This window comes from Rattus norvegicus, chromosome 19 (genome assembly GCF_036323735.1).
Source record: "Rattus norvegicus strain BN/NHsdMcwi chromosome 19, GRCr8, whole genome shotgun sequence".
Classification (NCBI taxonomy): domain Eukaryota; kingdom Metazoa; phylum Chordata; class Mammalia; order Rodentia; family Muridae; genus Rattus; species Rattus norvegicus.
This window is the reverse complement of record NC_086037.1, coordinates 47,462,502-47,487,649: the sequence shown is the minus strand read 5'-3', so window position 1 is coordinate 47,487,649 and position 25,148 is coordinate 47,462,502. Positions and strand designations below refer to the sequence as shown.

Below are 25,148 nucleotides of genomic sequence, written 5' to 3'. Positions count from 1 at the left end.
ACTGGACATTGTCACCATGTGGTGAGCGCTTTTGAAATAGCCAATTCCCAGTTCGCACCGGTAGCACTTAAGTGAGACTGTGTACTAGAGGTGACGTCAGTATTGTTAAATGCTCACCGTGATGAACGTGCAGCAGAAGTTGGCAGCAAGTGTTTGATGGAATCCTTCACCTTGGATAAGACGTAAGTTCCTCACTCTGGTGCTGGATGAGCGATGGACGCCCATACACCATGTAATTTTATGAGCAAATAAGTGTGTGTGGTTTGACTGATTCTGAGATGTAGGTATAACTGCCCGACAGTCCCACCCCGCCAGAGAGATGTTAGTGTCTGTGTTACTTTCTAATATATAATGTTTTCTCTAAAATAATGTTACTATAAACCATTACCTTTTCTTGGTGTGCTGATGGCTACAGCAGAATGTGGACCTTTGTCTGATCTTGGTGGGAAACAAATTTAAAGGTAGTGATTTGTGATCCACAGAGCACAAAAAACCTCAAAGCCCTGTGTTAAATAAGCTAGGTTCCAAAAGACTACCGACTGCAATCATGACTCCACTGAGGAAACATTTAAAATAGTTCACTACAGCAACCTAAGAGACAAAACTCAGGTCAGTGGAAACCGAAGAGCAAGGTGGGAAGGAGGGGTGACTGCCAAGGCACAGAAAGAACCGTTAGCAGGACTGCCCCGACTGTCTGAAACTCCAAACATCTGGGGAGTCAATGTCAGTCAGTTTCCAACACACCCCTACCTGAGTAGCTATGGACGGCTGATGGGCACTGGGGTCAGTCTGTTTGCTTTCAGAGTGGGGCCCTGGTGGGTCCAGCACACCGCACTGAATAGATTTTGTCTGTCACTGCCACCATCAAGTCAAACTCGCATAAGCGAGTTGGGGAGGAAAGGGGGAAAGGGTTTATTGGATTAGGTGTCCATAGCACCATTCATTACAAAATTAATTTGGGGTAGGAAGTAAAGCAGGATGGAAACCCAGAGGTAAGAGCTGATGCAGAGGCCATGGAGGAGCACTGTTTACTGGATTAATCCTCATGGCTTTCTTCAGCCTGCTTCCTTATAATACATAGGGCTGTCAGCCCAGAAGTGGCACCACTCACCATGGACTGGACCCTCCCCCATCAATCACCAACTAAGAAAATGCCTGACAGCCTTGCCTATAGCTCCGTCTTTGTAATGGAGGTTCCTCCCCTCAAATGACCATAGCTTGTGTCAAGTTGACATAAAGCTAGCCAGCATAGTCCCACACCATGAGTATAGGGGCTGCAAAAACTGGATTTAGTAGATTATTTGGAAGGGTGAATAAAAAGGGCGCATAAATTTGGAAAGAAGTGGGCGTGGCTCTGGCAGGAGTTGGGGGGGATATGATCTAAATGCGTGGTGCACAGGGATAAAATCTTCAAAGAATACATTTAAAAGATCTCTGAGCTTCGCTACTTTCAAATTGTATCTCGTGTATGTGTGTAAATGTATCTGTGCTAAAGGTCAAACACAGAGCTTTGCACATCCCAGGTTCTACCACTGAGCTCAACCCCAGTCCCAAAAGATCATGTTTAATGGGATCCCAGGAGTAAGAAAAGCAGCAATAAGGAGCTTGGACAAAATGTGCTAAGAATCAGTCTTCCACCTGCTGGGCTGATTCTTTCAAAGAATGAGCTGAACGGCGACCTGCAGTTCTAAACCTTAGAACCTAGGAATGTAACATTAAAAATACACACACACACACACACACACACACACACACATACACACACACACACCTGCTACCCCAACCATGACATAAATTCTTATAAAAAAAAAAAAAGAGCAAATCTAAATACACAAAAGAGACAGAAGGGACATGTATACACACAGAAAAGGCACAGCAAGGAAATTTCATCTGCAAGCCAAGGGCACAGAGAAAACTAACCCCACCACCTCTTGCACTCCAGCCTTCCCGCCTCCTCAACTGTGAAGCTGCAACTTCCACTCGAGCCATCCACCCTGTGGTATTTTCTATGATAACAGATATACAAGCAAATGTGATTCCATTTTAACAATGACCTCACTTGTTGCGGCAAAAAAGAAGTATGTGAAGTTTGCCCCCCACATTTACATGGAAAGTAAGTTAGCGGGAGTAACGGCGTGCTGCGTATAAAGTTCATGCCTTAGCACGCAGCCATGCACTGAGGGCCGAGACGGGCGGGCTCGGGTGTCACATACCTACGGGTCTCCACCAATAAAGCTGCTCAGCAAAGCGTGATCATTACCTCGTGTCTCAACAGCACTGATGCACTTTCTGAGAATTGTGAATCCCATCTTATCCAACTGTGCACCTAAGACAAACAGTTATAAGATGGTAAGGGGCAAGTAGTCACTGTATTTCTTTCCCTTACGAAAAGAAGGAAAACATTAAGGTAATGTAACATTTGTTTCACTGTTCTAGAACTGCTGAAAATCACGTATTTCCCATGCAAAGGATATAGTGGAAACGTTATGCATTTACAGAAGAGGCTTCGTGATGCAAATGAAGATGGCCAACTATCAACTTATAATTCAATTTGCAACATAACATTTTAAGTTAATCATTATGGTTTATCTTAAACAGTAAAAGAATATAGGAGCCATCTCTAAAGAAGCTACCTAAAAAAAATCTGAATTTTGCCCAAAATACTAAGAGTAGCTGAGTTAAAGAAAACTGCAAATATACATGAAGGTTTCCCATCGTGCATCGGAGCTTTTGCTTAACACAGGAAGGAAATGTTCAAGAAAAAGTTCTCGTTGAATGCTATCTGGACAGCAAGGTAAACAACAAGTAAGTTAAAATTTTGATAATTTGTACTCTTCACCAAGCTTTTTTAATAGCATTATTATCTTCCTAATTTGAATTGAAAACAGATGATTCATATGCTACAACAGGCCAATTTAAAAATATAACTTTATGCTTTTTCTAATATAAATGTTTGCTTATGACCAGGTTGGCATATATTTGTAGATCACGTTTTTGCTTCAAAACCTAAGGAAAAAGGCACCTCTGGCCGCTGCTCCAGGGCCCAAGGGGCTGTGGCATTAGCGCTCGCTTCCTGGGGATTTATGGCCTTGGATATAAATTTGGTTCAGAATCTGTATCAATAGGCTTAAAGTGAGTTTTAATGGTGAAAACTGAACAGAGGTTTCGAGAATCCACTATTGGTAACATTATATAAAATGCACGTTGTTTCCGTCTGCTGTGCAAAGCCATCTCCAGGAGAGGTATGTTTCAACGCTTTTATGATAAAGAGCAGAGACAATAAGGGGAAGTCTGAGAAGAGGGAGAGGAATGTGAGGGATGGGAGACCTAAGACAGAGATGCTGGCAAGACAGAAAGGAGGGACGCACTGCTGAGGTGTTGCGTGGACGCGCCCCACCATGGAGCGCCAGTCAGCATCCAAGGCCAGGCTGCAGATCTTTAGTCTTTGACCGCAACTGTTTTGAAACCATGTGTACATAACACAGCCTTTCCTGTGGCTTCGCTAAGCATAACCTTGATTTCACAGATTCTTGTGCTGTATGTAAACAGCTTACCATTTCCCAAGTGTATGTGTCTTGTATAGGACACAGTCTAGCTGCAAGGTCAGAGGGTTTCAAGGTGTAACAGTAATACATGGGTGCTACACGGTTGGTCAAAAATCAGCCCAAGCCAGAGAACAAAGCCAGGAGCTTACGAAGGAGTTCTCAGTCCTGACTGCCTGAAGTCCACGCTGCACAGAACCACCACCTTATGACAAGTGCTCGTGCATACAAATCTGCCCGGCGACCAGAGGTTCACCACCAGGCTGGGCCATTCTTGTTTATTTCATTACTCATTGTGGCCAAGGATGACTGTTTTAAACTATCTGAACTAATTCTCACATTTGCCGAGGAAATTCTCTCCTCTCATCAGCCTTACTGAAAATGCCTGAAGCTCCTAGAGCATGCGCAGGACCCCTACAGCATCCTGTTATTCCCAACCAAACGTGGTCCGGAGAATCTGCTTACTTCTATCTAGAATGACGAATGACAGGATGAGGAGGCCTGGAAGCCATGGACCGAGGACCCCTTGCAAAGGCCCTCAAGAGCTCAGAAAGCTACCAGCTGCCTACTGAAAAGCTTCCCATCATCATTCACGAGTGGAGACACACACAGCAAAAGACTGTGCAGGAGAATTCACAGTAAAGCTCTAGGGGACAAACAATGAGGCTCCTTCATGGGCTTAAAGAGGGTACACACGGAGCCCAGCAAAAGCTTGGGGTTGGAAGCGAACAGGATAAATAAACACTTACCTCCTTCTGGTCTTGGGACGATGGCTCTATTAAAAGTGTGGAACAACTGGTGAAAGAAAGAAAGAAAACACTTTCAACAGATTACTTACAAGTCAGTCAAGTAAGAACACACAATTTTTCATTTCTGTGAATTTAGCACTAGACAATCTAGCATCTAAAAGATATATTTAGTCTTCGTCCCTGCTTTACAGCATAGAGTTCCCATACCTGGAATTTCCAGATAGAAATGATTTGCTATTCAGGAGCCCTTTGGGACAGCTCTAGACTTAACTCTGAACAAGTAACTTAGAAAGTGAAAACCTGGGCTGGAGAGATGGCTCAGTGGTTAAGAGCACTGACTGCTCTTCCAGAGGTCCTGAGTTCAATTCCCAGCAACCACATGGTGGCTCACAACCATCTGTAATGAGACCTGATGCTCTATTCTGGTGTGTCTGAAGACAGCAACGGTGTGCTCCTATAAATAAATTAGATAAATTTTTTTAAAAGTGAAAACCTATACAGTATAAGGATACAGCTAGATACTCCACGTGATGAATGAATTAAGACATTCAGAGTCTGCCACTGACCACCTGGGGAAGAAGCTTACAATCTATAAAGGTCAACGGGATTGGCTAAGTTTCTGTGGATGAACACATCAAATGCTGGGATGGTGACAATTCTACCAGGCTTGGGAACTCCTCGAAGGCCCACACTCTCTTTACAACCAGCCCTACGCACAGCTTCCTTGAGCCCGCTCAAGTTGTAACACGATCAATAAGACACTACCAAGTGTACTTTACCCTGAGTGCTGACAACCAATGACTACACCCAAGGAAGGGGTCATGGGAATCTCAAATTCACATCACACTATGCTACAAAGACCAAGACTGAAGCAGAGGCAGCCATCTAGATCTGCACCCCCAGTGTGTAAGATCTGCCATCAACACCCCAGACAGCAGTGTCAGGGCTGAACTGACCTGGGGGATAGCCACCTGGTGTGAGACATTGCCAGTGTGGGAAAATCCCCCATTGGAAACCTGTGTGGGGACACAGGCCAGATGAGCTGCACTGGTCTAATGACATGCTATCATGAGTTCACATACAAAAGTAAGCAACACAAACAGGACATCTCTCAGCCTACTCTTCTCTTCCAGAGACATGCCAAGCCGGCAAAAATGAGATCAAAGCGTCTACCGTCTCTAAGGAACTTGTTAAAAGTCTATGTAAATGGAGAAAGTTCCACCTTACAGATACAGGCTGACAAACTATTCCATTCCAACCTCTAACAAAACTCCCACTACTGTCTACTCCACTGTTTCTTGTTCTAACCCCGGCATTTACATAAGCAATAGTTAATCCTTGCCCATCCTTCTAGTGAATACATCTGCAATAGCACCACGGTAATTCGGCTTCTCGAACTGGCTCGCAATCTGCAAGACATAGCACAGGAAGGAAATCTGCTGTGCCTCAGTCTCTATGCAAACTATCCTCTCTCCACATTCTTCTGTTCTCTGTTAATGGCCTGGCTCTTTACAGGGAAAGTCAGGCAGATCATGAGTTCAAGACTAAACCAAACTGTAAGCTCACTTTTCTTCCAAAGACTCAACCATGGTCGTAGTTCTGCTATGCAAACTCACTTTCTAAAGTACTTCTCGAGGCTCTGGGGTGATCATCAGGGTTATTAAAAAGGATTAAAGTATTAGAACTAGATCTCGATCACTATCAAATTTCTTTATTAGAGAGATCTCTCTCTGTGTAGCCCTGACCAACCTGGAACTCTATATAAGCCAGGTTGGTCTTGAACTCAGATCCTGACTCCGCCTCCCAAGTGCCAGGAATTAAGGAATGTTTGACCATTCTGGGCTTCAAAACTCCTCTTTTTTAGATGTTTTTAAAATAATTGTGTGTGTGTGTGTGTGTGTGTGTGTGTGTGTGTGTGTGTGTGTATGTGTGTGTAAGTTTAGGTGTCTGTGGAAGTCAGAGGTATTCAATCACCTGGACCTGGAGTTACAGGTGGCCAAACAAGGGTGTTGGGATCTGTGCTCTGGTCCCCTGCAAGAATGGTATGTACTCTTAGACACTGAAGCATCTCTCTGGACTTCTATCAAAACTCCTGGCCAAAACTTCTAAGAACAAACTGAGCACTGCTGAATGGCAGACAGGTCTGCCCAGTGAGCCAGTACATGCCAGGCACTGGTGATGATGAAGTTCAACCTTAGCACTAAAACCAGGCAGAAACAAAGAGACAGAGTCTAAATCCAGCTCAGATACGGTAACATACAAATCTAATTTGGGATAGTTTGGCTCAGGGATACATTTCTTAAACAGTATCAAGGGTCAAAACATAGTAGCTGGGTTCTCACTCTGAGTGCCTGCACACACTGTTCCAGCCAGCCTCGGGCTCCCTGGACTCTCAGCTGTGCCCTTGCGGCTGAGCGGCCAGCCCAAGGCAGCACCGTGTTACACGCTCTGAGAGAGCTCCATTCTGAAACCTCCTTCCTGACTGAACAGAACCCCTCTCCCATCTTCAGATCATGCTTTCCCCAAAGTCTTCATAGGCAGGCCAGGCGGCGCCTGCCGGCAGTTTACTTAGAATCGTAGCACTTTCCACAGCATACCGAAAGAGCATCTGTGGTTCCTTCTATAGTTGCCCTTACTAAATCCCCAACTCAGTACATGATCTGCCAGATGCCGAGCCCCAAAAGCCAGCAGCACACACACACAAAGAAATCAGTGCTGGAACCAAGTGCCAACACTCAGAATTCAGATACCTTTGGACCCGTGTCATACCTTTAATCTACTCCTTGAAGCAAATGTATAAAGAGGCAACTCTATTCTACACTACGAAGGAGAAACCATTACAGTGTTATACACTGTTAAGTAGCAGCCCAATATGGGCAGCAGTTCTTCCTGCCACACACTTACTGTCCCATCTCCAGAATCTAAAGCGCACTGCAAGCATCCAATATACTTACTACACACGCGCGAGCACACGTGCGCGTGGGCGCACGCGCGCGCACACACACACACACACACACACACACACACACACACAGTTGTATACAACAGGAGAAGGTGAGAGTTTTGCTGACTTTTGCACAGCCAAGCCAATCAGAGTGACAAAGCTCAGAGCTGGAAGAGAATGATGCCCCAGGCGTGGGTGAGCTGCCGCTGCACAAGAGAAACGACTGGAGTGTCAACATGGTTCCAAGACCATTCCGAATACCAGCTCCAGCAAGGAACTGCTCTCAAACGCTATAAAACAAAACCGAGGTGGGAATGAACCAAGTCAGCTAAACGGATTTAAACAAGAGCTCCAGCACTGATGTTCTTACAGCTTCTTTTCCACCCAGAGCTTCCAACCACTGCTTCCTTTCCTCTTCTGAAAACGCCTGCACGGTCAAGGGGACGCCAGGCCTGAAAAACACCAGGAAAACACAGGTCACCCAGTGACAACGCAAAACCTCTCCTCTGCTTCCAAAGGTTTGACTATACAAATTAAAGGTTTGCATTAATTTTCAACTACAATAAAAAAAATATGATGTAAAATTTGCTATTTAGGCCACTTTTAAACAAAAATATATCATTGTACAACCATCCTCATGATTTGCCTCCAGAATATCGGGGGAGGGGGTGTCTTACTAGGTAGTTCAAGCTGGTCTTGAATTCAATATATTCCTGCCCCCATCACCTGAGTGCTGGAATTACAAGTATTATACAACATTTCTGTGCCAGACCAGAGATGTTTTGATCTTGCAAAACCAAATCTTTAAAAACCACTAAACACTTCTTTCCTATCCACTGTTCCTCCTCCTATGGCAACTCCTGTTATCCACTGTGTTTCTACAAATGTGGATAATCTAAGCACCATAGCAAGAGAAACCACATCCTATTCATATTTTCCAGCCAGCTTCATTTAATGCAAAGTTCATCTAAGTTGGAACATACATCATAAATCTTCCTTTTTAATACTGTATGTATATATGATGTTCCCACCCTAATTTCCATCAAAGATAAGCAAATTAATAACACACTGACTGGGATGGCCAGAGTCAGAAGTACTAAGAACACCACATGTTGATGAGGATGGGAACAAGGGACTCTCACACCATCAAATACCAATGGCATAAAATGGCGTAAAATGACGCAAACAATGTGAGGCAGCTCTGTGGCTTCCTACGGACACAGCCAGACACTTAGGACAATCTTTCCAGAGGTATCAGGGTCTGTGTCCACCTGCACAGGATTGTTCACAACCTCTGTAAGTGGGAAGCAGTCAAAGTGCCCTTCAGTGGGTGAGCAGGGCAGGAGCCCGGGCAGTGGGTTCCTCAGCACTAAACCAACCATGCATCACACCCCAAAACACAGCAAGTTCATCATTACTGGGTGAAACGAGTCCATGACACAGGGTTACATGTGCATAACTGCAAGTATAGGACAAGCCTGGGAAAGTCAGAACTACACAAGCAGTTTTTCAAAAGGAGAAGCAGCAGCGAAGAGACACTGGAAAGAAGGCACAGGGTAGCAGCAGGCACACAGAAGGACGAGCCCTGCTCCGGGAAAACTGCAGAAGGGCTTCCACACACTACGGTCAGCAACACGACGGCAAGAACCCTGTTGCTCCATGGATCGCCTATAGAGAGATGAAACACAAGCAACAGGGAACAGCAATTCCCTACCCATCGAAGCAACTCTCGGTAACTACAAAAGTCTGTATGTTCTGGAAAGAAAAGACTACTTAAAGTAAGGCAAGTATAAGAAAACAGAGAGAGAGACAGAGACACAGACAGAGACAGAGACACAGACAGAGACAGAGACAGAGAGAGACCAGACACTCACTAAGAAAACACGCCCATGAAGAAGCTCTGGTGAGACCACTGATACACAACAGAACTGAAGAAAAGGTCTACCTTGGGGTTCTTAGGAGTCAACTACCCTGTCGAGCAAACGCTCACTGGCTGAACGGAGGACATGACTGATCTCTTATTTAATCATGACTGCTAGATACCACACACTACACCAAGCTCTAACCATCCATCACAGTGAGCCTTGCTAAATACAAAAGCAACCCGATGAACTTCATAAAAGAGAAAAATGAATCAGGTACAAGAGAATGAGTTGTCAGGACACTCATTGAAGTAGAAACTTCTGGTTTCTTCAGAAAGTCAGTTATGTCAGATAATGTTTTGCTGGGGCACACAGGCAAAGGATGTTTTGCTAAAGCTGACACATGGAAGGACCCGGGTGTTTAGAAGGGATAGAAATCTCACCCCACAGACAGTGAGAGCTCCAGCATTGGTTCACTGTGCTCCGCCTCACTATTCTTCCCTGGTGACATGCACGTATTGGTTCGCCTTACACTGCTTTGCTGAGCTGCCCCAGTGGTGACTCAAAAGACAGAAATTTGCCAGAGCTTCTTGTGAGGTTCCTGTGGCTTCGTGCCACTCCCTCTGACCTGGGCCAGTTGGTGAGCCTCATGGTTTCTTCTGATTTAACTAGCCTTGAAGGTTCATATGTGGTTATCTGCTGAGTGGACTGGACTGTAACTGCTGACTCGTGTTGGTGTTTTGCTAGAGGACTGGACTGCTGATATCAAGACAATGAAGACTGGACTCGCTCCCAAACAACTCTTTCTAACCAGGTCTACTTTCCCCATATCCTTATAACCTTTCTTTTTCACTACCTCTGGTGGGTGGTGAGGTAGAGAGGAGGCTGAACCCTTATTAAAGTAGCTTGAAAAAAATCATGCCTACAAATCATTCTTTCCTTCAGGGCATTTTGGTTCTCTGTAGAGCGCATAGTTGGAACTGAACTCTGTGCAGTCACACACCATTGGAACCAGTACCTACAAGTCATAGGCACCTCAACCTTTCCATGCACTTACTCAAAAAGTAGCATGGTGGTGGCAACACGTCTGGGAGACAGCTCAGTGGAGGACAGCTCCCACCACATGTGGCGGGCTCTGGTTAAGTCCCTACCAATGCAAATGACAATAGTAATAAACTAGGTGTGTGTGCTTTACCGAAGGCCCTGCAGGCCCTAGCATGAGAGGCAGTCTCAATTTGACAGGGTCAACATTCACCCAAGAGTTGACCCTCTGGGTATGCCTGTGAGGGACTGCCTTGGAAACAAAACATCAGCAGCACCACCGTCAGGCCAGAGTCCTATACTGCATTACAAGGAGAATGCGGGCCGAAGGGCACACCCACGGTCTATGCTCCTGACTGTGGATATGACCAGCTGCTTCAAGCACCTACCACTGTCTTCCATGCCACAAAGAACAGCATACTTGAACTACCAAAGAGTAATAAAATACTTCCCTCTACTGTTCTAACAAACAGAGCTGTGCTGTCCAAAAGAAGACGAGTGGTCGTAAAGCTCCAGATGGTGCCTCTAGAAGAAGCTGCTCAAAAACCCCCGACAACGTGCTTTGGACTGACGTCAGATGTCATCCCTGACATGGGAAAACAGTTACTTTTCAGTATGGGGTCTTTGTTCACTATCCTGTTAGGTACCATAATATTCCTGTCTAAACAAACTGGTTGTCAGTGTCCATAGAAACGCCTAAATGCCAAAGAAGTCACTCCCACAGCTAGCCTCAGGAAGTCTTGAAACAGCCAAAATGCTCCAACTCTTCAGTTTACGGTAAGGCTCTAAGACTATAGACAAGACTCTGAAACAGCTTTTACAAAACCAAGTGTAAATTCATCCTATACAGAAGCAGAAGGGAGCATTCTGTGCGAAGATGACTAATAGATCTAATAAATGTCTGTTGTCTTAAAAAAAACTGCAAGGGACTTCATGACTTGTGTCATTTAGAAAAACTGATTAAGAGCAGAGTGCTTTTTCGGGAAATGATTATCAAATTCAAGGTCTCCCCTCTCCTGCTTCCCCCCCAAAACTCTTAAATGCTTTTCTGCTCTTCCTCTGTAATAGCCCAACAGGTAAAGCTAAGCCACTGTCCTTTCCTTAACTGACTAGGTTACAACAGTCACATTCTAGGGAAAGCAGACCAAGTGTGGACACCAAGTGTCCAAACACTCTCCTGTCATGGACACTTCTGAGGTTTGCTAACACCTCAGGGTGGATAAAGGCCTTCACACTCTGAGTAAAAGAATTCAATAATGTGTTATCTTGAACAGTGGTTCTCAACCTGTGTGTCAAGACCCCTTTGAGGGTTGAACGACCTTTTTACAAGGGCCAGATATCCTGCATATCAGATATTTATATTACAATTCATAACTAGCAAAACTAGTTATGAAGCAGCTTGGAAATAATCTTATGGTTGGGGTCACCATGATATGAGGAACTGTATTAAAGGGTCGCAGCATTAAGAAGGTTGGGAACCGCTGGTCTACAGGGCCACTTCTCCCTTCTGAGTCTGCACCGCCTTAGTGCCACCCCGATAACAAGGCCTCTGTGCCCTCAAAACATTAAAACTCAGGGATCCCTTCAAACAAGAAAAAGGACTTCCTGATACAACAGAAACTCCCATTTTGGTCATAACTTTCTCGCTAACAATGACCTTATTTTGCTGTTTGCTTTACTATTTTCTGACACCACTGAGACACTCAATGACTGTGGCCTCACACTAAGTCCTTTAATTTATTCCACCACTGCTTTCTTCTTAAACCTGTACTTTTGTAACTATGTTCTCTATATAGGCCATGAGATCACACTTCCTAACTCAAGTTAAGATGGGGACCACTACCAGTGACCCCTGAGCAGCCGCAGTGTACACTGCCTGGCACCTGAGGTACCGTGTCCTTGACCCTCCGAGATCTACACAAATTAATCCACTGGAATGCCGGACTTGCTAGTAATGCGGCTGCAAGGTACCTCATGAAAGAGGCTCTGCTGTTCTGGGTGCTCCTCCCGGCATGACATGCGTGAGGACGTGTGATCTGATGCTGAGTGATGATCCCCTTTTCCAGACTCCATTCCAATGATGGCTCTCTCATTTATGAGACAGGAGATCAGACCGGTTGAGACTACAGATTCCCCCAGTACACCGGGTCTATATCCTTATCAGTGTGGATACAGAGAACCATCATCTGCCCTCAACAATCCTTAAGATCGATTGAGGGGTTGAAGTCTCCAAAAGGGGGAGCTGAGACAGGGAAAGAAAGAGTTGACCTGAAGCTTCCCACCAGCTGAGAAGAAAGCATTCTAACACAGCTAACAGCTTGACAAGGCCTTCTTCTCTCAACAGCCTGTCCATTCTCTAAAACTCTCACCAGAGACCTTTTGTGCAACCCAAGTGGCTCCTAGTTTTACGTTACCAGATTTTGATTCCATTCAAGGAGCCCCAGGAGGCACCCTATCGTCTCACTTGTTTGTGGGAGAGAGGGCCCTCAGCAACTTTATGGGGTGTAACCTGAGGGTCAGTGAAATGGTACACACAGCTAACACAAAGACACTACAATGCGACTTTCCCTCCAGAGCCCATCCCTACCCTTTCCCTAAGTATCTACTTATCCAATCTACATATTTTTATCTTATGGGGGTTTTTTATGTGTTTGCCTGTGTGTATGTAGAACACTACATGCATGACAGGTGCCCTGAGAAGTTAGAAGAGGACATGTGATTCTCTAGTGCTGGAGCTATATAGATGGTTGCGACATGGAGATCCTAGAGCTGAGCCTAGGTCCTCTTGAGAGGAGTAAGTGCTCTTAACTCTTGCCATCTCTTCAGCCCAGTAACAATCCTTCCAATAACCATGGCTCCTCCTTCAGGTCCCATGCCAGGCCGTGCTCTGGGGTGTGTTTTCCTTCTTTGTACACATCTTTATTTTTAAAACAACAATTCTGCCTCATGTTGGTGGCCCTGAGATTCCTCTGTGTCAAAGCCATGACTCCTAGCTTGGCTAAGCTGAAGTCCCTCAGGCTGCTAAGGGTGACAGCATGGACCTGTGTCCTCATCCCTCACGTCCACCCACACGCAGCCACATCATTCCTGAAAAGGGAATAAAAGAGTTAAATCAGACTGAAGTCTATGCCGTTGTTCCGAGTCAGAAATACTGGTTGTACAGATATATAAAAAAAAAATAAATATGCCTGTTACCATTCACGGATCCTGCCAAATCTTAACAAGTTATACATTAATGACAGTGGTTTTCACTTTTTTAGAAAAACAGGAAAGTTCCTTTTGAGCTTGGTGTATACAAAAAATCTCATAGTGAAAAATCCTGCCAATTATTTTTTTTTTTTTTGGTTCTTTTTTTTTTTCAGAGCTGGGGACTGAACCCAGGGCCTTGCGCTTCCTAGGCAAGCGCTCTACCACTGAGCTAAATCCCCAACCCTGCCAATTATTTTTAAAGGGTGGCTTCACAATACATTTGATAAAGAATTCATAGCCACAGGGTGCAAACCTAGCACTTCCGGTGTAGGTGTCTACCCCGTGCAAACAGAAACTGAAAGCTTGTCTCCATAAAGCCCTGTGGTAAGTGCTCTCCTCACAAACCCTAGGCGTCTCTACAACCCAAGGGGCACTCACTGCCTTTCCACACACACTTCAAGACTAACCCCAAACTAATGTCAATTTGGAGTTAAGTGCCTAAATCAACATCAAATATGGCTATCAATGTATCAGTATCTATAAAATCCCTTTCCGCATCAAACTGTAAAAGCGGAAAAGCACACAGGCCTCAGAAATGTTTCTAACTCCACCTGGCTTGTGCCCTACCAGGTCTACTAAGAGGCTTTGTTTCATTTTGTTTTCTAAATAAATTCTCTCTCTAAACAGGAAGTGAAATTTCTGTACGACTCACCATTCACCTTTAAGTCATTATTTGTACTAGAGCCAAATTAAACGAGTGGCACACTGTTTGCTGAAATATACATTGCACACGTATATTTACACGAAACAATACAATTCTACACACATTCGTTGTCGTCTGTCTCATCAAATGCAGTGACTTCTCAACGGTAATGCTACCGTATATTGAACGCTATATGTCTGCATGCCAGTTCACATGCTTCAGGCCTCTACCCACAAGATGTCTGCAGCAACTGCTCCACTAGCATCCATTAACCCCCAGCTACCACCCACTCTTACCCCTGGTCCTCAAACCCAGTCCTACCCCATCCGCAGACACAAATAGGCCCATTTCAAATTGTCTCTAGCGGTTGACAAATGTACAAACTGTCCCCAGTTGTCCCCACAGACAAATGTGCAAACTGTCCCCAGTTGAGAACTGTTGGTTACAGTTTACCTCAGCTCCTGCCTCAGCACCTGCTATGCTGGGGACCCTCATTTCTCTGAGCTTCCCAACTGTCATGTATTCTGCAAAACTCAGTTTAGGACTGGGAGGGATGCTCGATAAGAGATCATAAGTGTAGCATGCGCGAAGCCAGTCTCCAGTCCAGAGAGCAAACAGAGAGTCCATTTAGAGATCATTTCTTGGTGGGATGTAACAGTGTGCACCTGCAATCCTGGGAACTTAAGAGGCTGAGGCAGGAAGCGCAGTTTGAGGACAACCGGGGCAGCTCATCAAGATCCTGTATCACAAACGTCTGGAGAACATCAGTTTGTAGCTCAGAGGCTCCGTGGCAAAACATTTGCAAAGCTGCGAGTTCAAACCTCAGTATTACAATAAAAGGGAAGAGTGACTTTCTACAGTAAGGCTGGCCCGCTAGCCTCTCCATTCCGGTGCTAAGCTTGAGAAGTGCTCCTACGCTGTCATGTCCTGGAAGCCCGGGCTTTCATCACTTTAATGTGACTCTTGTCTTGTTGCCACCCTCACTATGAGTTGACAGCTGTCCACACACCTGGGGAACATGCCCCACTCTTTCAATCTGAGGAACAGGGCTGCACGCACACGAGCACACATGCACACATAAGCACTTGAGTTGCTAGTGAACAAGCTTTCCACACCACCTAATGCTTCAGCACCACAGGGCACTAAAATATAAGCAGGTAAACTGTGAGGGTAAAAAGCATCTGATCATCAGCTCATGAGTGACACCGGAGGGCTCAGAAAAATCACTCAAGTACAGACTCTGAACCAACAGGGGACCAAACACAAAGCAGGAAGCACCTCGGGCACAGCATGGATGTGATGTGGCAGAGAGGCTCAGGAGAGAATTTATCGGGCCGATGTAAGGAGATGGAGATGGCCCCAGAAGAACACGGCACTATGGTAAGCATGCCAACAAGTCACAGGATCAAAGTGCTGAGGCAGGGGCGGTGCTGTGAATGAAGTGACATGTCCTGAGAAACCATGGCTTGCACTGAACCAGACGACTATATTCAAAGTCTATTTCTCCAGCCAAAGATGGATGGTATTACCATGTCAAGCCCAGGTACTTGAAACCTGGCAGCTCTGAGGAAGACTGTGCTTATGATCATTTTAAAACCCGTATGGCACCAGTAGACTTTGTTGGCTTGCAGCTGTGTTGTTAGTGTGTTTGGTTTTGTTTGCCTTGAAGCTTTACTATGATATAATTCATACTGTCAACTTGATTCACTGTAAGTGAATACATTCCATTCATTACTACAGTCCGTTTGAAGACCTTCTGGTCATGGTGAGGAAAAGGTCTCCATCACTCCCATTTCTGAGCAAGCCTCCCTGCTGTTTGTCAAACAGACTTTGCGTGCTCCAGGCAAGTACATACGAGTACACACGTGGAGGTGCATCATGCGTGTTATTTTACAACTGACTTCTTTTACTCCAAGGGTTTGCTCCCCACAGTCCAACAGCCATCCCATCATGCGTCTGGGTGGACACCGCTGTTCACTACGAGAAGACACCACTCATTCATTCGCCCACGCATCAACATACAAACGATCAAGAGATTCCTATTTGGGGGACCTATGAAAAATGCGCCTGTGAATTACCACCCGAATGTTCTTCTCGACATATGTGCTTGCTGCTACATTCAGATGCATTTATGTACATCTACAAGTATGTGCACAAATAAAAGATAGTTTCTGGGTCAGATGGCAAGAGCTCTTACCTTACAGAGAGCTGACGAACTGTTTCCAAAGCAGCTGCTACATCTTTCTATCCCCACCCCTGGGGTATGAGGCTCCCAGAGTTCCACACCCTCCCTGACCAACAGTTGCTATTCCTCACGGACACTGCCATCCCGGTGGATATCAAATAATACCACACTGTGATCTGACTTGTCTTTCTCTACTAACTAATCATGTTTAATAGCTTATGTGCATGTGGCATGTGCACATTTCCTCAAAAAGAAATCTTTTACCCACTTTGCAATGTTGTCTTTTAATTACTGAGTTATAAGAATTCAATAAAAATCTATTCAAATTTTTACTTTTTGGTATTTTAATGGTTTTTATCACATGCTCTTAAATGCTTCCCTCTACCAAAGAAAATATTCAAAGCAACCTTTCTGTGAATTGAGGGAGGGAAAAAAAAGACAATGTATATATCTGCCTAGAAAACAGCACAGTAAGAAGGGCCTGTGGCCTCCACCCAGCTCCCTGTCACTCACAGTCCCCTTAGTTCTCAGGAGACAAGCATCTAAGCATCAGCACCACACAGGGATGCTGGACACAAGGAGGCAATGTCCAGCCTCGAGATGTGAATGCCTCAATATACAGCCTAGCTGCGACTCCATCAGAACAGCAATGTGCAAGTGTGGGCAACCTCTGGAAAACATTCATAACAACAGCACTCTCAGAAAAATGGGAGCAAGTATCTTGAGCCAGAGGCATCTGAGAAAATGAACCAGGCCCAGAAGAAAGCAAAGTCATACACAAAATACTAGTCTCTACCCTGGCCTGATTGCCTTTGATTTCCCCAACAAAACAAGAGACAAATTAACCCTGTTTAAAAGTCATGCTGACTCTTTCCAAAAGCAGTAAATCTAAGCAGATCTGATCTAAACAAAATACCACAACTGCAGAGAAGCTCCTGACTCCTTTGCAAAGAGATCAAATGTCCACCCAGGTTCACGAAAAGGTACAGCCTAAGCAAACAAAACTTTTTGAGACATTTATAGATTGGTGTTTATGTAAGATTGAATTCATATGTGTATATAAAATGCTGGATTCCCATCAACAAAATATACTTTCCCCTCAAAACAAAAAAGCGGGAACTACAAGAATGGCTTGGTAGCACAACATTTACCACGGTGTTCTGAGTCCTGGGCCGCAACACAGCATCCAAATAATGACAATTTAAAAACTACTCAGCCGGGGCTGGTGATTTAGCTCAGTGGTAGAGCGCTTACCTAGGAAGCGCAAGGCCCTGGGTTCGGTCCCCAGCTCCAAAAAAAAGAACCAAAAAAAAACAAAAAAAAAACAAAAAAAAACAAAAAAAAAAACTACTCAGCCAAGCAGTGGTATACGCCTTTAATCCCGGCACTAAGGCAGCAGAGGCAAGCAGGTCTCTGAGGCCAGCCTGGTCTACAGAGTGAGTTTTAGGACAGCCAGGGCCACACAGAGAAACCCTGTCTTAGAGATCCCAGCCCCCCTATAAAAGGGAAAAGTGGTAAGAGCAGGAACATATGAAGTCACCTGTGAAAGCCTCTGAGCCATCCAAGCAGGAATACAGATTGACATATCACTAAATTTATCACTACAACGATGAGCTACACAAGGCCAATAAGGGAAGGCAAACACTAAGCCCATGGGGCTCCGCAGACCTGAGAAATGAGCTGGAGAACAAGGTTAAAGAGGAGAAAAGCAAGGAATGGTGCCCCTGGAGCAGATGAGCCCACTGTACCATAGGGGAGAGCAGGCCTGCCCACAGAGAACATTGCACAAGACCACCAGTACAAAGCCCTGCAGGGGGCAGCAGGCTGAGAGTCTGACAGCCTGACACAATAGGGAAAGACATCTGTGAAATTGACGTGATAGCTTTCTAAGGAATTTTTGCTGTTTACAGAGAAAAGAAATGGGCAATGGATGAAATGGCTCACTGAAGGTGTGAGAACGACTTTTTAAACGCAGAGGCGAGAGCTGTGAGTGCGGCTGGGAGGCAAGAGTAGCATGGATGAACACTGCTACCACACTGAAAACACTTGAGGAAATTTAAGGACAAGTGCACAGAGGCGAGGAATGGTGGCATTGGTGACTGGAGAGAGTCACCCTTAAAACACCCTGTGGCAGTTAATTTAAGAAAGAAAGAAAGAAAGAAAGAAAGAGAGGAAGAGAGAAAGAAAAACAAAAGAAACGTAAGTGGGGACCGGAATAATGGCTCTGAGGTTAAGAGCACCAGCTGCTTTTCCAGAGGACCCGGTTTTGATTCCTGTTCGCACTCACAGGGCAGCTACAATCTTTAGCTCTCGTTCCAGGGGATCTGATGCCCTCTTCTGGCCTTGTTAAGCACAGCATGTAAATGGTGCACAGACACACATCCAACCAAACACTCAAAGCAGGACATAAAACAAATAGTGAAGGTGACTCACTGTTGAAAGGACTTGCTACTGTTTCAGAAGACCCAGGTTTAAGCCTCACCACCCCTGTGACAGAGAGAAACCATCTGTAACTCCAGCTCCAGAGGAGCTGGGGCCCTCTCTGGCCTCCATTTACTTTAAGTAGACGGATGGATGGATGGATGGATGGATGGATGGATGGATGGATGGATACATGATAGATAGATGGATGATAGATGGATGGGTGTACGGATGGACGGACAGACTGACAGAAAAGTAGATTCATTCATTTATTCATTCTATAAATTCTGTTTGTTACTCTAGAGAACCCTGACTAATGCAGAAAGGACCCACAGTCCCACTAACAACTAAAGCTAGGAAGGAGAGTGATGGCTGGTTGGTAAGGAGTGTGCTTATAGCCTAGCACAGCCTGTAACCCAAGCATTCACTCAGGAAGTGGAGGCAGAAGAAAATGGGAGCTCAAAGACAGACGGGGTTACAGGAGAGTCTATTGATGGAGGGGAGAGGAAGGAAGGACAAACAGAAACTCTAGGTCTGAGCAGACATTAGGAACTGAGGTGGGCACAGGAGAGAATAGTAGCTTCAAGAGCAGAGGCTCCTCATCAATAAGAAAGTTGTATTTTGGAATGATTTTATATATGTGTAAAGGTCAGTTTTATTTCAAAAAGGAGTCGTTTTGTTAAAAACAAAACAAAACATTAGAGCAGGTTTCTGGGGGTTGGGGATTTAGCTCAGTGGTAGAGCGCTTGCCTAGCAAGCGCAAGGCCCTGGGTTTGGTCCCCAGCTCCGAAAAAAAAAAGAACAGGTTTCTGTAAGTTCTGTTCTAGTCCTTCATCTACTTTAAACTTATTATCCTAGCCAGGTATGGGGTACAAGCACTGGAGAGACAGATAGAGAGATTGTGAGGCTAGCCTAGCCTACCTCCAAAGGCTCAGGACATAGTCTTCATCTAAAAGAAAGAAAGGAAGAAAGAAAGAGAGAGAGAGGGAGGGAGGGAGGGAGGGAGGGAGGGAGGGAGGGAGGAAGGAAGGAAAGAAAAGCAAGCCTTTATACACGAAAGTGACTTGGTCGTAATCCCTCATCTGTCTTTCTGAGTAGGAAAGGTTACAACTTACAATCATGTAAAGATTGTGGCCAATGAGAAGCATTCAGCATCATCAATGTCTCCAAAAGTAGGAGCTTCCGCAAGCACAATACAGAACTCACTCAAATGGTGCGGGAAATGCTAGAGACAGCTGGTCTAAAGCAGTCCCCTACTCCATTTACCGCACCATCCAGCAGACTTCTGACTCATCTCTGCCAGTCATTTAAGCAGCAGCCTGACTACACGGTAGTCTGCTGGGGCCTGTGATGCAGCAGTTTAAAAGACTTGTCCTTGCTAGGCAGAATGTACAAGTTCAAATCTCTACTCTTCACCTCTACTAGGTTTTCACTGAAGCCCTCGGTGCTGCAGTTTCTGACCTGGAAGGTGTGGTGAGGATTAAAGCAGGTAAGGTTCACAAGGTCAGAGAAAGAGCTGGGTCTGAGGTAGCATAGGCATGGGCTCTCCTTGAGTAGCACAGTCCAGAGTCTTATGACCAGATTGTAGAGACAGACTTAGATCTTAGCCTCTTTTCAAACAATGCACTCTTCCTCTCGGGATCTTGGCAAATGCTCCTTGACTACTTGTTCTTGCCACAGCACCGCCAGCTTTGTCAGGGTTTAAAGGTACATATTTTTTTTTCTTTTTTCTTTTTTCCCGAGCTGGGGACCGAACCCAGGGCCTTGCGCTTGCTAGGCAAGCGCTCTACCACTGAGCTAAATCCCCAAACCCAAAGGTACATATTTTTATACAACTGGTCTTTACTGAATTTACTCATGGGCCATTCCCTGTCTGTTCTAAGTACATTTTTGGCCAGATCATATAAAGAAAGTGGCAACAATTAAGTTTGACCTGAAGAAAAAAAAAGGGTTGTTCTTAATACTCTGCTGGAAAACCTACTGCATACGCACCAAAAAGCTTGATCTAAAATCTCCTGCAGCCAAGCGAGGGATGGCTGGACCCTGCCATGCAGTCAGCACTGAGCACTCATGGAGGACACAGACATTACTGCCAGACATTGTCTCCTCCGTCTCTGCCTCTCTGCCAAAGACTCTTGAAACTAAATGCTTCAAAGTTATCTAGTAAGAAAACACTTTGACCTCACTGGAAGGGTTTGCTTGTGACCCTCTAACACATAACGGGTACATACGCTCAAGTGCACACAGGACTGCTGTTTCCACACTGCTACGGCAAGCACCGTCATAAACTTTACCACACACAGCTCACGCTCCTCCGTCATTCTCTTTCTGCTGTCAATCACAAGTGTGACAGCAAGGAAATGCTCAAAGTTTCCCTATCAGGTGACAGCACAGGTGACAATGATTCTAGTCTTCAGCCAATATAAAGCTATGACCCTACAACTACACAGTGACCAACGACAGTTTACAATAATGATGGCCTGGATACACAACAAAGAAATGTTTTTCTAGTTCAGAGAAATCACTCTTGCAACTCGTTTTCAAAATCATACTTTCACATTAATTTTAATATCATATCTAATTAATTCCAATACCTTACCTGTCGGCGGCTTCGATGTCAAAGCAAAACCTTCTGTCAGTGGAGTCAATATGCCTTTTGGTGCATTCTTTCAAAAAGAACGCCTCTCCATCCCCCTGCAAATAAGCACAACACTCAAAACTCTGCACAGAGTCTGCTGCTGCTGCACCACAGGAGCCCAGGCTAGCCCTTTCTGCTCTGAAGCCTCTCCGCTCTTCCCCAGGGCTTTCTAGTTCTTGACAATAGCAGTACTGTCTGCAGATGCCGCGGATGCTGACCCCAGGACTGCAGGAAGGATTACAGCAGCATCCGGGCTCTACAGTGATAGCCTGCCTCTCAAGACACTCTTTAAAAAGTCAAAATCTGCTTTAATATCATACTATATTACATCCGGTGTCATTATCAGTGTGACCACTATTAGCTTATAAACACCACAACTGCATAAGGATTGACCTGAAACCCCACCATATTGCGGGGACCACAAGTTTATTCGCTAACACAGAGCCAGTGGACCTGTGCCTCCTCAGTGTCACCCTCCGTAAGAGCATTAGAACTGGAGTAGCCACAGAAGCTATGCAGAGCAAAAGTCCACAGCTAGGATTTTCCAAACTATAGGGATCTGTTAATATTTTAAAAGATAGCAGATATTCAGATGTTCAGAACAACATAGCTATCTACTATACACTGCTTCATTTAGTCATCTGGAGACAAAATGGAAGCTAACGCTAAGAACTGCCCTAAAACCCCAATTTACTACGACAGCAAACTCAGGCTCGAAGCAAATGTTGCAACTTCCCTTCTAACAGGTGATAGGGTCTTGCCTCAGCCCCGTCTGGGTGGCTGTTTTCTATGCACATCCATCGCCACTAAGGCTCCTTCTCACAACCTGCTTTAAGGCTTTGCGTTTGTCTCTGGACGAAGTGTAAGTACATAAGCAGAAATCAGCTTAAATTAATTCCCAATTCACCTAAGCAAAATGTCACCCAACCACCCAGCAAGCAGCAAACTGGCTTTCTCAAAGCGTGTGGCCAATTATGCTCGCCCCAGCAATCTGTCACAGCTATTCACTGGTCGGTCACAGGAGGCCTGCCTTCCTTGCACAGCCAGCCCCCGCCATCTCTCTGCCATGCTTGGCTCTGCTGTTTATCTCTCTGGGATGAGCAACTAGCTCTTAGGGAATAACCACAGGAAACCTCTCCGTGCCTAACTGCATGAGAGGGGATTCGCTCAGGTCTCTGCCTGTGTGCAGCATGCGAACAGGCCAGATCTTCTGTGTAAGCAAGATGACCGGCCAGTCACAGAAGCCTCGCACAGGAACTATCTTTCTCTTCTAGAACAGCGACAAGTTCTACTCCTCCCTGTTTGAAAATCTAACTGTAAAGACCTAGGAGTATGACTTAGAAACAAAACAAAGATTTTAATTCTAAAACCAAGTGTCTCAATAGTCAGTATGAAACTACTAAAATGACAGACACAATGAGAATATCTCATGTAAGTAAAGAAAACTATCAAATACTTACCAGTTTCCCCCCAGATCTGTGCTCAAAGGGAATCATGTTGAATTTCTTGGCTGTTTTCCGGTACATGCAGTAGTGTTTGACCCAACTGGACCCAAATGGAGCAGGTCCTTCAACAAAGCGCAGGTTTTGAGTTTTTGTGTCAGTAGAGCATGGTGACACACACCTTTAATCCCAGCACACAGGAGGCAAAAACAGGACTATCTCTAGGAGTTCGAGGCCAGCCTGGTCTACACAGTGAGCAGGATATCCAGGCTACAAAGAGAAACCCTGTCTCGAGACACACACACACACACACACACACACACACACACACACACACTCACTCTCTCTCTCTCTCTCTCTCTCTCTCTCTCTCTCTCTCTGCAACGACTAACAGAAGGGGACAGAGGTTGGGGGGAAACGGGGACAGGACACCCTTAGAGCACTGTGAGACTTTTCAGCAGATGACTGTGAATTACAGTCCTGAGTTAAGACTACAGGGTGAGGGGTTGGGGATTTAGCTCAGTGGTAGAGCGCTTGCCTAGCAAACGCTAGGCCCTGGGTTCGGTCCCCAGCTCCAAAAAAAAAAAAAAGAAAAAGAAAAAAAGACTACAGGGTGACCCAAAGTGTAAAGTACTTATGTCCCAAACCTGTTAACCTGAGTTCAATTCCCAGATCTCACAACGGAAAGAGAGAGCCAGCTCCTGAAAGTTGTCCCCTAACCCCACACAGGCTCCAGCCCACGTGCGCATCCACACTCACACTCAATAGTAATAATCAGAATAAATGACATACTCGGTGGGTGCTAGAAAGCCCAAGAGCTCCTCGGGCTCCAGGTTAAATGGAGGACGCACGACATCCCCCTGGTTACTTAGCTTCAGTTCAACAGACTGCACTACTTCTCCCACAATTCTCTACTTCCCAGCTGGCCAATGTGGAAGCCGGCTGAGTCGGCATATGACCAATGGAAGAAAAGTGTGTAGCCCTGAGCAAAGCTAAGAGTACAAAGGAGAGAAACAGAAGAACTCAACTCAGAACTTTGAACGAGCTCTGGCTTCTTTAATTTCCCAACTCGGAAGCCCTCTAGGCTGTATCTGAGCAAAGCAATGTGCAGTGATTAGTCTGCATCCCAAAGAGTCCCACGCTGAACCACCGTCCTAACTCCAATCATACTGAGCCTGACCGAGTGTCGGGACACCACCCAAAAAAGGAATTAGCAGAGTTCTCGGAGGGTTACTTCCCATGAGAATAGTGTGCACACATGTGTAAGCATATGTGGGGATGCACGTGCACATGTTCATGAACACATGAGCTCAGGGCTGACAGCAGGTATCTTCCACTACCCACTATTACTCTCCGCCTTACCTTTGTTTTTTTGGGGCGCGGGGGGCTTGTTTTTCAAGACAGGGTTTCCCTGTGTAGCCCTGGATATCCTGGAACTCACTGTGTAGACCAGGCTGGCCTTGAACTCACAGAGATCCGCCTGCCTCTGCCTCCTGAGTGTTCCACCTTATCTTTTGAAGACAAGGTCTCTCGTTAACCACAGAGCTTGGCAACTGCCTAGATTGGCTGGCCCAGTGAAGTCCAAGGATGCCCTCTTCCCCATACAGGCACAACACTAACATGGGACACTTGTGGGGACACCTTGGTTTTTTGATGGGTGCTGGGGATCTTAACTTGGATCCTTAGACTCGCAGAACAGGCGCTTTACCAGCTAAGCTGCTTCCACAGGCCATGGCAGGTTACTGAAATTGAAGCCATTTGTCTTCCCAATTCTTTGTCACAATGTGACAGAGCCACGGGACACTTCCCAACCACCAAAAGCAGGAGCCAAATAAATCACTTTTTTATAAAGTATCAGTTCTCAAGTACTTTGTTACAAGCCACACAAGACAGGCAGCCCAACACTAAAGCCTCTATTAGTAAAGCCCTACTATAGAGCATTTGCTCCTATATCCATCTACGCTGCTCCTAATATCTTTTAAGATGTTTATTTTTAATTATGTGTATAGGGATGTATATGTGAGTACAGATGCTCACCGAGGCCAGAGGCATTAGAGTGCCCTTGTGAGCTACAAGGTGCAGGTGCTAGGCGCTGGCCTTCTGGAAGAGCAAGAAGTGCTCTTAACTGCTGAGCCATCTCTCCTGCACCTTTCTAATGACAGAGACACAGCAGTGGCTGGAACTGATAAGGAATGGGGAGAGGAAAGAGGAGAAAGGTGCTGGTAACACAGGCCTTCCTGGCCACTGTTACCTTTAACCTCCGTTTCCTTAGAAACAAAGGAAGCGAATTCCTGAAGCACATCATTAGACAGCTTAAGGCAGCATGGCCACTGGAGAGCTCCACAGAGTTGCCAAGCAGGAAGTGTGCACCGTGTGCCTTCTGGGGCCAGAGTACAGAGCACTTTCCACTCTTGCTGAGAACCTGCGTTTGG

General features: G+C 45.5%; 1 protein-coding gene across 19 annotated transcripts in view; it reads right to left on the bottom strand.

The window, feature by feature from the left end:
* The window catches only part of Arhgap10 (Rho GTPase activating protein 10), a 261,750-nt gene that overhangs the window by 126,883 nt on the left and 109,719 nt on the right, over positions 1-25,148 (bottom strand). For 15 of the 19 annotated variants that reach the window (XR_005496687.2, XM_017601359.3, XM_039097987.2 and 12 more), the window contains exons 9-13: positions 22,735-22,841; positions 21,236-21,330; positions 7,606-7,687; positions 4,292-4,337; positions 2,261-2,326 (exon numbers count right to left, since the gene is read on the bottom strand). Coding sequence is in view for 16 of the 19 variants with exons in the window: in XM_017601359.3 (XP_017456848.1) it covers positions 2,261-2,326; positions 4,292-4,337; positions 7,606-7,687; positions 21,236-21,330; positions 22,735-22,841 (396 nt within the window). In the remaining 3 variants the exon portion in view is untranslated. Of the gene's footprint in view, positions 1-2,224; positions 2,327-4,291; positions 4,338-7,605; positions 7,688-21,235; positions 21,331-22,734; positions 22,842-25,148 lie in introns of those variants that run through there. The other 4 variants (XR_005496688.2, XR_010060031.1, XM_039097995.2 and 1 more) reach the window with 2 other exon arrangements.